Here is a 15,355-nt window from a genome sequence, read left to right as displayed (position 1 = left end):
TAGGAAGGCTACAATGGGTAACTCCCCACCTGTCTTCCCATAGCCTGTCCCACCATCTACAAGGCACAAGTCAGGAGGGTGAGGGAATACTCCCCACTTGCCCCTGGATGGGGGAGGTCCAACAACACTCAAGTAGCTCGACACCATCCAGGACAAAGCAGCCGCTTGATTGGCCACCTGTCTTCCCATAGCCTGTCCCACCATCTACAAGACACAAGTCAGGAATGTGATGGAATACTCCCCACTTGCCCCTGGATGGGGGCAGGTCCAACAACACTCAAGAAGCTCGACACCATCCAGGACAAAGCAGCCCGCTTGATTGGCCCCACATCCACAAACACCCACTCCCTCCCCCCACCGACGCTCAGTAGCAGCAGTGTGTACCATCTACAAGGTGCCCTGCAGATATTCACCAAAGACCCTCAGACAGCACCTTCCAAACCCACGACCACTTCCATCTAGAAGGACAAGGGCAGCAGATACATGGGAACACCAGCCCCTCCGAGCCCCACACCATCCTGACTTGGAAATATATTGCTGTTCCTTCAGTGTCGCTGGGTCAAAATCCTGGAATTCTCTCCCTCAGGGCATTGTGGGTCAACCCACAGCACATGGACCGCAGCGATTCAAGATGGCAGCTCACCCCCACCTTCTCAAGGGAGCAATTAGGGACGGGGAAATAAATGCTCGGCCCAGGCAGTGACACCCACATGCCACGAATGAATAAATTTAAAGTAACAGTCATCCCGATTGCAGAGGAACTAATTCTGAGGAATAAAGGGAGCATCAGGAAACATTGGTACGATTATCGAATGGGAAGAAATTGGGTGAGGGGGAAAAAAAACAGACGATGGGGGGACGTTCAGGTCAGTCTGAGACTGAAAACAACACCTCAGGTGGATAAGAATAAAACAAAAAAATGAATGGAATTAGAAATTTAAAGGCAAGAGTCATAGAATCTTCTTTCTGAGGCAAAATATAGTGGTGAGTCTGTATCAACCTTGTTTGACCATAGCTGGAGCACTGTATGCTGGTCTGAGCTTTGCACTACAGGAAGATACTCAAAGCTTGGGAGAAGATTTGTAGCTCAGGTGCTCATTGTTGTGGTTCTTGGTCTGTGTGTGTTTGGCTTTCCTGTACAGAGAACACCGAACGGAGAATTCACCACGAAGGTATACAGGAAAGCCACACACACAGACCAAGTCCTGAACTATGAAAGCAACCACCACAACACACACAAAAGAAGTTGCATCAAGACACTGTTCAAAAGGGCCACAACACACTGCAGCACACCAGAACTGCAAAAAGAGGAAGAAGAATACCTCTACAATGTATTCGCCAAAAACGGATACCCGCGCAATTTCATCGACAGATCTGAGAAAGAGGTTTAGCAGGAAAGACAATCAATGAGCAATGGCTGATATTTATAGTTATTGACTCGTAATAAAGATATATCCCAATGTGGAAGTTGGATTCCAGGAAGGGGATCAAAGAATCATCATTAACCAAGGAATTTAAAGATAGCATCAAATTGCAAGGTAAAGATGCAATGTCATGATGATTAGTGGAAAGCCAAAGGATTGGGAAAATGTTGAAAATGAACAAAAAAATTATTTTTTAAAAAAGGAGAAAATATATGTTATGGGTAAACTAGCAAGCAATATTTAAAAAGGAGGTTGTGTAGGTTTGGCCTATACTTTTCGGTGTTTAGAAGAATGAGAGGAGACATTTCTTTACACAGAGGGTTGTGAGAGCATGGAATGCGTTGCCAGCAGCAGTTGTGGAAGCAAGGTCATTGGGGACATTTAAGAGACTACTGGACATGCATATGGTCACAGAAATTTGAGGGTGCATACATGAGGATCAGTGGTCGGCACAACATCGTGGGCTGAAGGGCCTGTTCTGTGCTGTACTGTTCTATGTTCTGTGTTCTATGTACTACAAATGCCGGAGGAAAGATCACAGAAGCGCTTCACAGGAGGCTCCCAAGCACTGAGGATGTCACCTAGACAGGGGACGAAACGTCTGCAACACAAATTCCCAGCTCGGCAAACAGAACCATAACAGGAAGATAATTGAGGAAATGGTTAGGATAGGGAACAGATTCATTTGGATCACGCCAACTGTGAGGAGGATACAAATACTTGACAACTCAAGGCTGTTTCAAGGGCAGCACAGTGGCTCAGTGGTTAGCACAGCTGCCTCACAGCGCCAGGAACCCGGGTTCAATTCCAGCCTCGGGCGACTGTCTGTGTGGAGCTTGCATTATCTCCCCGTGTCTGCGTGGGTTTGCTCCAGTTCCTCCCACAGTCACAAAGATGTGCAGGTTAGGGTGAATTGGCCACGCTAAATTGCCCATAGTGTTAGGTGCATTAGTCAGGGGTTAATATAGGGTAGGGGAATTGGTCTGGGTGGCTTGCTCTTCGGAGGGTCAGTGTGGACTTGCTGGACCGAAGGGCCTGTTTCCAAACTGTAGGAAATCTAATCTAATCTTCATAAGGACAGAGAGAAGTAACTGAGGATTGATGGATGTGTTAAAGTTGTGAAAGGGTGGACCTATTCACAATGATTGAGTGGTTCTGGAATAACGGTATAGAGTTATTAAACGTAACAGCCTTAGAAAAGAGAGCGAGAGAAATGTTTCTACTCAGGAACGTGAGGGTGCAGCATTCACCCTGAATTAATGATTGGAGCAGAAACCAAGGGTCAGTTCGCGAGGTGGTTGGAGGGAACGGGAATGAGGAAGAGGTCAGTGCCGGAGATTCAGACTACTCGTGCGGACCAACACAGACTGGCTGATTGGAAAAGCCTACTCCTATCTTGTCATGGCCACGTGCAAGCTAACGTTGGGAAGAACCAGGGCGGCAACCTTATCGGTGAACTAAATCTTCAAGATGGTGGGCCTCGTTTCGCAATGGGATCTGAGCCAGAGTGCTGACTTAGAGGTTTGGGGAAGCATGACGGCTCAAAAGATTTAAGGAGAGAGGCACGGTGCCAAGTGACTTGGAGTAACAACTTAGTGAGGGGCAGAAGGGTACCTTGGCATTGAGCTCAAAGGAAAGAGTGAGGAAGATGGTCAAGAGTGGGGGTTTCAAACGGGTACGAGGCCAGAGGAAGCAGAGACCTGGATGAGTGCCACCCTGCATCTCTGGCGCTGTGGGTGAAATAAGTGCAGCCTGGCAGGGTCGTTTTTGGATGACAGACCAGCCATTATTGATGAGCCAACTCATGGATAGCAAGAGTGTCACTGTTGGGGCAACTCAAAAGGAGTGGAGAAGGGGACAGAGCAAGGAAGGGGACAGTTAACATCTGAGGATCATATCCCAAGATGTCGGCGGAGTAGGACACTTCAGACAGAGCTTGCCCGCTCCATCTGCTTCCTTTCTCTTTTTTATTCTCCCGGCATCAGACTCCCAGCCTTGGACTCAGTGCAGGCCCAGCGAGGCGGCCTGGCAGGGCAATCTCCTGGCCTAGCATGGTGGTCTCTCGGCCTGGCGTGGCGATCTCTCACTGGTCCATTGGGGTGGACTTTCAGCCTAACATGGAGGTCTTTTGGCCTAGTGTGGCGGTCTCTCAGCCTGGCATGGCGGTCTTTCGGCGGTATGTGGCAGTCTCTCGGGCCCAGTGTGGCTTCAGCGTGGACTTCCAGTCTTGAGGTGATTCCTTGAAGTGCAGTTCCACCGTCGCTAAGCACTTAAGAAAGACCGTAATGTTTGAACTTTCAGCTTTATTTCTTTATTTTCTACCAAAAATTACTGCAGTGTTTAACTTTTAACTTTATCCTTTCTTTCTATCTTGCTCTTATGATTCTGTATCTAGGTACTTGTACCTAAGATGGTGTCATGTGTGGCCACATTCTCCTGTACTCTGTACAACTCACATTTCCTGTACTACTTCCCACTGTACTCCTGCACTTTCATACATCTGAGTGGGGAGCCACATTTCAAAAGGCAGCAGATTTAGAACATCACTAAGTGCTGTCCCACATGTCACTGACCATTGCAGCTTTGAGTTCTATCTCTCAACCAGAGAGTTTGCTGAATCTATCCTTCAGTACGCAGCAGGAAGAAAGGCATCTATCTGTGGCCTGGTGCTCTGAACCGGTTCAGTACAGCCTGGGCCAGGACTTCAAACCATCCCCCTCGAGTATAAAGATTGTACAACAGGGTCACTTATCCACATTGAAACCAAGGTACGCTAACCTGCAGGGAGTTGGGAAGGAAGAGGGTGTGGGCAAGGGTCACTGTGTCAAGAACACTGTGGAAAAGGCATGTGAGTCAATGCGTGCCATACTGGCTTCAATAAATCCAAATCGGTAAGGCTATATCTGAGTTGGTGTTAATAATGTATCAGCTGAAAATGTGTTGCTGGAAAAGTGCAGCAGGTCAGGCAGCATCCAAGGAGCAGGAGAATCGACGTTTCGGGCATGAGCCCTTCTTCAGGAATGCAGGAGAATTGACGTTTCCTGTACTACTTCCAACTGTACTCCTGCACTTTCGTACATCTGAGTGGGAAGGGCTCATGTCCGAAACGTCGATTCTCCTGCTCCTTGGATGCTGCCTGACCTGCTGCGCTTTTCCAGCAACACCATTTTCAGCTCTGATCTCCAGCATCTGCAGTCCCCACTTTCTCCTGAATAATGTATTACTTAATGTGAAATGAGCATATCAAAGCAATGCTACACAAACCATTATCCTTCCAGTGACCAGTTCCTCTGTAACCCAAATGACATGTCAACCACATTCTCTGCAACAGTCACGCCCATTTCACAAACTGGAACAATCGGTCCTTCCCCAATGTAAGGCTTTAGCTGACGGAGCAGCGGGTAAGTGTGATTCTAGATTGTGGAAATTAGGATGGTCCCAGATGGACAAGAAAGAAGATGTCAGCAGTAGATGCCAGTTGGAAACATGATTCCCAATAACAAAGTTGTTCCACAACCAGCGAAAACGGCAAAGCTTTCCGGCTGGCTAGTGCCGAGATCGGTGTGGCCATCTTACCAAATCCAGTGTTGTCTTCTCCAAGATGTTCACCAGCTTTTCCAGCTTGGTGTTTGCAGTGAAAATGAAGTCATCGTCGACCCAGAGCAGATATTTCGTCGTGACTTGGGAAATCGCCAAGTTGCGCCCAGCAAACCAGCCCTGCAGAGAGAAAAAGACATTGATCAGATTCCACAGAATTCAGAATAGCTGCACAAAGGCTCTCGTTACATGCCTTGCTCCCTTTGGGAAAAGCAAACATCACGGGATATCGCTTGCTCCGAGGGATCCCTTTTCTGGAACTGACTCCACCTCCCCACCTCACTTAGATTAGTTTAGATTACATTACAGTGTGGAAACAGGCCCTTCGGCCCAACAAGTCCACACCGACCCGCTGAAGCACAACCCACCCAGACCCATTCCCCTACATTTACCCCTTACCTAACACTACGGGCAATTTAGCATGGCCAATTCACCTAACCTGCACATCTTTGGACTGTGGGAGGAAACCGGAGCACCCGGAGGAAACCCACACAGACACGGGGAGAATGTGCAAATTCCACACATACAGTCAACACAGAGAGTCTCTCCACACAGAGACTTGCTTTGAATCGAGTCGTATCTGGCGACAGGATCGAAAGGGCGAGTGAAGCAGGGGTGACGCATCATTTTCTCGACTGAGACACTATGGTTCATGAAATGGAGTTGTTTAAGCCTCCCCCAGATTGAGATAAAAGCAACATTTCCTCTGCTGTCATTATCTCCAATATTAACTGAGCTCGGGTAGAATCGCTTATAAATTTCCTCCTTATTGACAGGCATTCTGTGGCGGAGGCTACCAGGGGAAATTCAAATGCAGTATATCACTGATTGATTAGAGTGGAAAAGGTTGCTCAAAGATTGAAGTAATTGCAAAGTACTTCACTGGAAACATAATCGCAGGTCCTCTAAAATCCACTTGTGGTGAGGAACTCACGGTCTCCCCCTTATCCTGGATGCCTGATGCTGACAGAAAGAGAGATGCTTTTTGCTCAGAATCAATGTAACTGAGAGCCCATTAAAGCAGGACATAAACGTTACCATACAGTGATCTCAAAGCGATAGCCACAATAACTGGCTTTTAGGCAGCAACTTTAATGTAATAAAACCTCCCAAGGTGCTTTGCAGGAACAATTCTCGTCCAGGGCCCGACTCCACGCAGGGAGACGAGTGAACTGGTGGCCAAATGCCTGAGCTAGCTTTGAAAGGAGCTCCTTATTTACTGGGCAAAGCAGGGGTGTGGGGAGGGCATTCCAGAGGGCAGAGTCTGGGCAGCTGAGGGCTGGTCCACTAATACAGGTGCATGGGAAACAGGGGTGTGCAAGAGTCACAAATGGCAGGGATCTTGTTTCAGCAGTAAAGCAGTCAGTCAGTCACACTGCAGCTTCAAATGAATCCAACTCCTCTCTGAGGTTCTGCTCTAAGGTGCAAAACTATTTATTTAACAAGTCCTAGCAGCTCCTCCAACACATGTTCACAAGATATGTCCCCATTCCTTCAGTGTCACTGGGATTGCCTTCCTCAGGGCAACTAGGGACAGGCAATAATTGCTGGGGGTCAGCCAACAACACCCGCTTCCTGTGAGTTTGCTCGCTTGAAAGAAAAGTGACTAACCTCAAAGGAACACCTTAATGGCTGTAAAATGCTATGAGATGGCCAGAGGTCATGAAAAGTGCTATGTTTTTTAAAAAAATACAAGTTCTTCTTTCTTAGAACTGCAGCTTCTGGGATTATTTCTGAAATTTGTGGTCTCCACTCACTTCAGCTGCACAAACAGAACAGACTGGGGGGGGGGGGGGGTTGGGGGGTGATTGAATGGAGGTGTATAAAATAATGAGGGGGCTTGGACAGAGTGGGCAAGGTAGGTCTGTTTCCCCTCACATAGAGGTCACTTAGCAAGGGCCACAGATTGAAGGTGATTGGTGGAAGGGTTAGAGGGAACATGAGGTAAGTCCTTTACCCCAGTGGGTGGTAGGTGTCTGGGCCACTGCCCAGTTTAATGGTGGAGACAGAAACCTGCCCCTGCAGTCTTGGAACCTGCAGGGCGACAGAGCAAGGGCTCAAAAGTGGAGTTAGAGCAGGAGGCTAGTATATTCAACAGCATGGACATGATGGGCTGAATGGCCTCTTCCTGTGAGCTAACTTTTCCATGGTTTCAGAAATAGCTATAGTATCTAGAACAATGCGATTAATGAGTACATTTGTGGTTGAATATTCTCAGAACTGTCGATTTTTGGATCTTTATTTCCTTAGTACTGGATTTTGTGTATGAATGCACACAATGAACTTCGGCCTGAAAGCTTGAGAATATTCTACCAGACACACATTGACAGGGTTTGAGCTACAGGGAGAGGCTGAACAGGCTGGGGCTGTTTTCCCTGGAGTGTCGGAGGCTGAGGGGTGACCTTATAGAGGTTGATAAAATCATGAGGGGCATGGATAGGGTAAATAGACAAAGTCTTTTCCCTGAGGTGGGGGAGTCCAGAGCTAGAGGGCATAGGTGTAAGGTGAGAGGGGAAAGATTTAAAAGGGACCTGAGGGGCAACTTTTCCACACAGAGGGTGATACGTGTATGGAATGAGCTGCCAGAGGAAGTGGTGGATGAATAGGAAGAGTTTAGAGGGATATGGCCCAACAGCTAGCAAATGGGACTCAATTAATTTTGGATTTCTGTCAAGATTAGAACAGTGCTGGAAAAGCACAGCAGGTCAGGCAGCATCCGAGGGACAGGAGAATCGACGTTTCGGGTAAAAGCCCTTCATCAGGACCTGCTGTGCGTTTCCAGCACCACTCTAATCTCCAGCATCTGCAGTACCCACTTTCACCTAATTTAGGATAACTGGTTGGCATGGATGAGCTGGACCTTTCTATGACTCTGTGACTGCATCATTCCTTCACTTCACCTACTGCTTCCTACCACCAGGAAAAACATTGCAGACCTGTTGAGTCTTGCGTCCATTTTCTGAACTCAGTCACAGCGCACTCCCTTCTGAAATAGTTTTGACTCCCCGAGATTTGTTTCGTACGGGTTGCCCCATCTCACACCTTTCCCTTGCCTCAGCATTTGCAAACCTAAGCTGGCTGTCTTTTTGTGGCATGTTCAGACTGCCCAGTCAGAAGGCAATAGGACTGTGACTCTCGTCTTTGCCTTCCTTTCATTGGAGTCACTGGGATCCCCTACAGTTTGGAAGCAGGCCATTCGGCCCACTGAGTCAACACCAACCCTCCGAAGAGCATCCCTCCCAGACTCACCCCCCCCCCCCATAATCCCACATTTCTCCATGGTGAACCTGCTTAGCCTGCACATCCCTGGACACTATGTGCCAACTTAACTCGACCAATCCATCCTAACCTGCGCATCTCTGGACTGTGGGAGGAAACCGGAGCACCCACAAGAAGTCCACAGGGAGAATGTGCAAACAGACAGTCACCTGAGGGTGGAATCGAACCTGGGTCCCTGGCACTGTGAGGCACAGAGCTAACCACCTAGAGTGATCAGGGAACTCAAGTCATGAGAGACTGCTGCAGAAAGGCCATATTTCATGCTCTGTTTTATAGATTGCTGTTACCTTGAACCACTCCAGAATATACATTTTTGAAAAAACTCATTCATGGGAGGTGAGTGTTGCTGGCTAGGCCCAGCATTTATTACTGATCCCCAATTACCCAGAGGGCAGTTAAGAATCAGCCACATTGGCTGTGGATCTGGAGTCACATGTAGGCCTGGCCATCTAAGGATGGCAGATTTCCCTCACATTAGTGAATCAGATGGGTTTTTCCTGACAATGGTTCCATGGACAACACTGGAGTCTTAATTCCAGATTCTTATGGAGCTCGAATTCCACCATCTACCATGGCAGGATTCGAACCCAGGTCCCAGGGCATTGCCCAGGTTACTCAGTCCAATGACAATACCACTAGGCCATCGCCTCCCCTAACATAGGCCCACTCTTATTCGTTTTACCGAGTCATTCCTAAGTTGCTCACTATATTCCCCATGTTACCACACACTTTGCACTTCAACTGTCTCGCTTGCTTTTTTCATCATGTCGTAAAAAAGAAATCATACTGCACCTTCCCAAACGGCATGAAGTACTGCTCAATGAAGTCTCCTTCAATCTTTTGTGGTTTGTCGCTGTCATCCGCAATGACAATGGTGACATTGGGGTAATACTTCCTAACGCTCGAGATCAGCTCCCTCAGCTTGTCATACCTCAGAAATGTTTTGGTTGCTATAGTCACCAAGCCACTGATGTTACAGCCTAAAACACACAGAGAACAATTTGTGATCGACTTTCCTTTGAACCTATTGTCAAATATATCAATATACATAATACACCCTTTTGTCAACAAGAGGCGTAAATATTTCAGATCTGCCCCATCGTCCTGAAGAGGACGATGTCTTTCAGACCCATAATCAATTAAATTTGTGGGCGGCACGGTGGCACAGTGGTTAGCACTGCTGCCTCGCAGCGCCAGAGACCCGGGTTCAATTCCCGCCTCAGGCGACTGACTGTGTGGAGTTTGCACATTCTCCCCGTGACTGTGTGGGTTTCCTCCGGGTGCTCCGGTTTCCTCCCACAGTCCAAAGATGTGCAGGTTAGGTGAATTGGCCATACTAAATTGCCCGTAGTGTTAGGTAAGGGGTAAATGTAGGGGTATGGGTGGGTTTCGCTTCGGCGGGTCGGTGTGGACTTGTTGGGCCGAAGGGCCTGTTTCCACACTGTAATCTAATCTAATCTAATCTAATCTAGATGAGACCATCACTCATTTGTAGCGTTATTGTGTGAAAGCAGAATATCTTTCTTACTGGTTGAGTTCAAATCTTGAGGCAGTGCACTGGGTCAGGACTTAATGCATTTCTAGAATTCCTACAATTGCAGGCTATTTGGCCCATTGAGTGCACAGCCAAAGAGCATCCCACCCAATCCCTGAAACCCGACATGAACCATGGCTAAGCCATTTAATCTGCACGCAATGGGGCAACCTAGTGTGGCCCATCCACCCTAACCTGCACATCTTTGGACAGTGGGAGGAAACCGGAGCACCCGGAGGAAACCCACGCAGACACGGGGAGAATCTGCAAACTCCACACAGACTCGCCCGAGGCTGGAATCGAATGCGGCGGGTCCCTGGCGCTTTGAGGCAGCAGTGCTAACCACTGAGCCACTGTGCTGCCTGCTTTCACCTTCCTTCCAATCTCTTTTTCTTCCCAAATCTAGCATTTTTTTTCTCTCTCTCTCTCTCTCTGTTGATCAAGGTGTTCCGAAAAAGTTTCTCTTAAAGAAGAAGGTGAGCCCACAATGAACTCAGTCAGAGGACTCTCAGGTTGCACTGCACACCTGACAACAGGCAGGACCACATCTGCAACTGTAGGCCAGAAGCCTGGCCTTTGCTCACACCTGACCCCAACTATGCGCTCCTCGGTGATGATCCGATCGAGAGTTCTTCCTGTGGAAAACCCGCACTCCACCGCTTCCGAACTGGCTTTGCCAGTTTGCCAGCCATTTGTATTAGAAGACTGATACAGTACTGGAAAGGATATTAAACAAAAGATCTTACAGCATTATATCGAAGGGGGTTTTTCCAGGTCAATACTTATGCCTCAGTCAACATGACAAAAATAGGTGACCGGGTCTTCAGACTTTGGTGGGTGGGTGCTTTGCATCTGCATGTTTGCTGCCAAATGATGACCATATTTACCCTAGGGACATCCTGAAACCGTAAGCTTTGCTTTCAAGATTAAGCATTTCATGAGGTTGCCATTCTCAAGAGGGGCCATTGTTTCGAACTGCCCAGAGAAACTCAGCAGGGTCTGGCAGACCTGTGGAGAGAGCGAAGCAGTCACCCTTCTTCAGGGCAGAATCCTGATGAAGTGTTATACCTGATTCGAAACATTAACTGTTTTTCCCCTTTCTCTCTACACAGATGCTGCCCGAGTTTCCTCAAACTGGGTCAGTATTTTGACTCGGTTAAATTGCCTGAATCCCTACAGTGGGGGAACAGACCGTTTGGCCCATCGAGTCTGCACCCACCCCCTGGGGAGCATCCCACTCAGACTCTGTAACCCTACATTTTCCATGGCTGATCCAGCCAGCCTGCACATCCCTGAACACTATGGGCAATTTCCCACAACCAATCCACCTAACCTGAACATCTTTGGACTGTGGGAGGAAACCAGTGGAAACCCACACAGACACGGGGAGAATATGCAAACTCCACACAGTCGCCCGAGGCAGGAATCGAACCCAGGTCCCTGGCACTGTGAGGCAGCAGTGCTAACCACTGGGCCATTGTCTGCTCGGGTAGAGCTTCAGCAAGAAAACTGTAGGCTTGATATCCTTAAACATTTTGGATCCAAAATCCTGGAATTCCCTACCTAAAGGCACTGTGGGTCCACCAATAGCACATGGACTGCAGCAGTTCAAGATGCATTTATTGCCCACCCCTAATTATCCCCTGAACCGAGTAATTTTGCCAGGACCATTTCAGAGAGTGGTTAAGTCAACCACATTGGCTGTGGGTCTGGAGGCACGTGTAGGCCCAGACTGGGTAAGGACAGCAGATTTCCTTCCCTACATGTTCCTTGAGGGCATTAATGAAACCAGATGGGTTTTAAACGACAATTAACGATGGCCACCATTAAACCAACTCTTCATTCGGTATTTTATTTGATTCAAATTCACCATTGGCCACGGTGGGATTTGAACCCATGCCCCATAGAATTAACTTGGGTCTCTGGTTTGCACACGAGCAATTTAGCAATTGAAGACTAAGCAAGGTTTAGAAGGTCGGGTTAGGTGCTCTCTCGCTCTCTCTCAAAGGAGAGAGAGCAAGGATGCACACGTTACTGATCCCAGCTGGGAGTGGGGACAGAGCTTCCCGTGGCACAAGCAGCTGGCAGGGGAAGGACACTGGCGCAGGCATGTTGACCCAGAGGGCCCACGGCACTTGCAAGGGCCCAGGCAAAGAGGAGCTGGAGAATAAAAATACTTCGCGCACATTTTAAACGCTGCAACAGTGAGAACAGGCCTTGCAAGCTTTCCTTTTTGAGCGCTTCAGTCAAAATTGGCGCCATTGCGCACGCAAAACCAGTGCTGTCCCGTTCCAAAAGCATTCGACTCCTATTTTTATGCCGCGACCTCCCACCCAAGAATGACGCAGTAGCGTTGTGGCCTCGGGAGCAGAACTGACAGGAAAATAAAAATTCCGCTGGAAGAATGCCAACCGAAACCAACCCTTGCCAATCGACAGTTGGAAAATAACAGGGATCCCACATCCTTCAGAGGTGGCATTAAAAGCGACCCTGTCACTAAAGACACAGGCTCTACTCTACACGGGACTGGTTCTGTTGTGGGATTTATACAGAAGACGTCCATTAGCCCTGGATTAAAAACACTGACCTGGCTGGTCTTCAGAGCTGTATAGTTTTGGGATGGTGGCATGTCGGATTTTGATGACAAAAAATGCCTGGTGTCCGTCTGTTTCGAGCTGCACTGGAAGATGTAAAATACACACACTGAGACCAGCAGGGGTTAACGCGTTACATACTGGACTGTCAACAGGACTCAGTTTCGACTCTCGTGACTGGCCAGTCCTGAAATCGCACAGTGCTCACTCTAACAAAGGTTCGATCCTTATTTACAACTGTTTCCTTGTTTTGTGACCATAGCTGAGGATTCGCGGGTTCTACAGTGTTTGATTTCTTATTGTCACATGTCCCGAGATACAGTGAAAAGGTATTGTTTTGCGTGCTATCTAGACAAACCATCCCCGACATCAGGACCTCAGGGTAATACAACAGAATGCAGAATACAGTGTTATAGCAACAGCCTCTGGTTCTGAGTTCAAGGAGATATGATTCACACATGAGCCTGGACAATTCATCCACAACTTTTAACCCTCACTAGTTTTCACCCCCTGTCCACTGTCTGGAGGAGGGTGTGTGTGTGTGACAGCGGAGTGTGTCACTGGGTAAAAGTCAACAGCGGGGGACTCTGCTGTTAGAGTGTGGGTACTGTGTACAATTTCATGGCTGGATGAGGATCCATTACAAATCAGATGGATTGAGACATTTTTCTAGGAACTCTCCCAAGTTGCTTTGGTGGGGGAGGAAGCCCCCTAGAGGACAGGGCGATAACAAAAACTGGGTCTCTGAGCATCTCCTGTCAAAGTTAACCCCACTCCACCCCCAAATGAGCCATCAAGGCAGGCAGCTATCAAATGTCACCCTGCCTACCACGACCTAAGCCGTAGCCAGAGCAGAGATGCTCAGGTAATTTCCTCAGTGACCCTGTTGCCTGTCCGCAGGATCAATCTCACAAGCGTCATTTGTATTTTGTCACCCTCCTTCACTGACTGCATTTAGCTGGAGAAACAATTCTACTTGGAAGACAGTAAAATGAAGGGTTTGTAGGTTAGCCTGATCTTAGAGTAGGATAAAAGGCCGGCACAACATTGAGGCCCAGAGGGCCTGTACTGAGCTGCACTGTTCTATGTTTTAAGTTTGTATCGGGAGATTTGGCAGTCCTGAATTCTGCAGTTCATTGAGAATCTGGTCCGGATTTTATATGGAACACTGGAGAGGGGGCAGCTGATCAATGGTTGGGGAGGGAAGGGGGGGTGGTGAGGTTCGATGGATGGTAAGCGGTGTTATGCCTGTCACCCTCCTCTCCCATAGTCTCTCCCTGGGACCCGCCAACAGTGGTAACCTCTCCCTCTGATTGGCTCTCAGGGAGGCGGGAAAGCACAACTCGTTGGCGATGCCTGAAGGCTGACAGCAAACGAGCAGCGTCTCCGCCTCCTGACATACTGCACGCAACAGGTAGAGTTTTAGCGTCCGTCATTCTCAATGTCCCCACGTACTCCGCCAGAGTAAGGCCTCCTGGGAGAGACAGAGGCAAAATCCGAGGCTGAGCCACTCAAGCCTACAGCTGCCTGAAGGGAGTTGTGTGTGACTCAGCTCCCTCCCGATCACGGGAGAGAAGATGTGCGAAACGAAAGGAAGATCCAGCATTGTTTGGTGCAGAAGATGGAGCAAGATCCTGGGCAACTCAGGAACAGTTGCTTCATAAACGTGCTAAGTTACTCCCAGGCCACGTTATGATGATTGATGTATGAAGATGACAAATACAATTCCAGTCTTCAGTGTGCTCGCATCGGTGTTCCTCACTGGTGTCAGGTTCTGATATGCTTCTTCAAGTTTTCTATGGGTTAGCCCACGTAACACAGAGCACGGAGGTGGCATAGTATTGAGTCAGATATCTGGAAGCTTATTGACAACAATGTATACAAATATGACCTCTCACGCTTAAATATGCAGTCTGGTTTATAGCCTGAACTGTCACAGTTGTGCCTGCTCATTTGACCTACCAATGTCCCTTTCTCCTGCTCCCAACTATACAGATTTACGGTGGTCCCCAACATAGAGTGCAAAGTATTTTTAAAACCAACCTGTTCAGAGATATTATGACACAGCTCTGGAGCAGGTGGACCTTGAACCCAGGCCTCTGGGTCCAGAGGTAGGGACCTTTACCATCACACCACAAAATCCGATCAAATGCTTCCATTAATACTGCAAACATGGTTTATTGACTAGTTCACTGTCTACTAATTGAATGCAGAGAGTAAGATGAAGACTCACTCTACAGTGTGATGTCAACTAGTTGCCTTAAAATGATAGTGTCTTTCTGAGCTCTATGAGGCAGAGGAGATGAATTAGGTCATTCAGCCCATCGAGTCTGCTCCACCATTCAAAGAGGTCACGACTGATCCGATAATCCCCAACTCCACTTTCCTGCCCTTTCCCCATCACCCCTCCATTCCCCTTCCTGATTAAACATCTCTCTGTCCCTGCCTTGAATATACTCACTGACCCAGCCCCGACAGCCCTCGGTGGGAAAGAATTCCACAAACTCACTCCCCTCTGAGGGAAGAAATTCCTCCTCATCTCTGTCTGCAATGGGTGACCCCTTATTCTGGGATTGTACCCTCTGGTCCTAGACTCTCTCCCACAAGGGGAAACAACCTCTCCACATCCCCCCTGTCAAGTCCCCCAGGGAATCTTGGATGGGGTACTGGGCTAATGGTCGGATACTTGGTAGTGTGGATGAGCAGAGGGATCTTGGTGTCCATGTACACAGATCTTTGAAAGTTGCCACCCAGGTAAATAGTGCGGTGAAGAAGGCATATGCCGTACTGGCTTTTATTGGTAGAGGAATTGAGTTCCAGAGTACTGAGGTCATGTTGCAGTTGAAAAAGACTCTGGTGCGGCCGCATCTGGAGTACTGTGTGCAGTTTTGGTCGCCATACTATAGGAAGGACGTGGAGGCACTGGA

General features: G+C 48.3%; 1 protein-coding gene across 1 annotated transcript in view; it reads right to left on the bottom strand.

Moving 5' to 3' along the window:
- Nucleotides 1-4,955: 4,955 nt before the first annotated feature.
- The window catches only part of LOC122543431 (beta-1,4 N-acetylgalactosaminyltransferase 1-like), a 77,614-nt gene continuing 67,214 nt past the window's right edge, over nt 4,956-15,355 (bottom strand). The window contains exons 8-10 of the mRNA XM_043682145.1: nt 12,422-12,514; nt 9,093-9,280; nt 4,956-5,141 (exon numbers count right to left, since the gene is read on the bottom strand). Coding sequence (XP_043538080.1) covers nt 4,971-5,141; nt 9,093-9,280; nt 12,422-12,514 — 452 coding nt within the window. The 3' untranslated portion in view covers nt 4,956-4,970. The remainder of the gene's footprint in view (nt 5,142-9,092; nt 9,281-12,421; nt 12,515-15,355) is intronic.

Source organism: Chiloscyllium plagiosum, chromosome 43 (assembly GCF_004010195.1).
Source record: "Chiloscyllium plagiosum isolate BGI_BamShark_2017 chromosome 43, ASM401019v2, whole genome shotgun sequence".
NCBI classification, from domain to species: domain Eukaryota; kingdom Metazoa; phylum Chordata; class Chondrichthyes; order Orectolobiformes; family Hemiscylliidae; genus Chiloscyllium; species Chiloscyllium plagiosum.
Note: the sequence above shows the minus strand (reverse complement) of the source record. Positions and strands in the feature narration are given on the sequence as shown.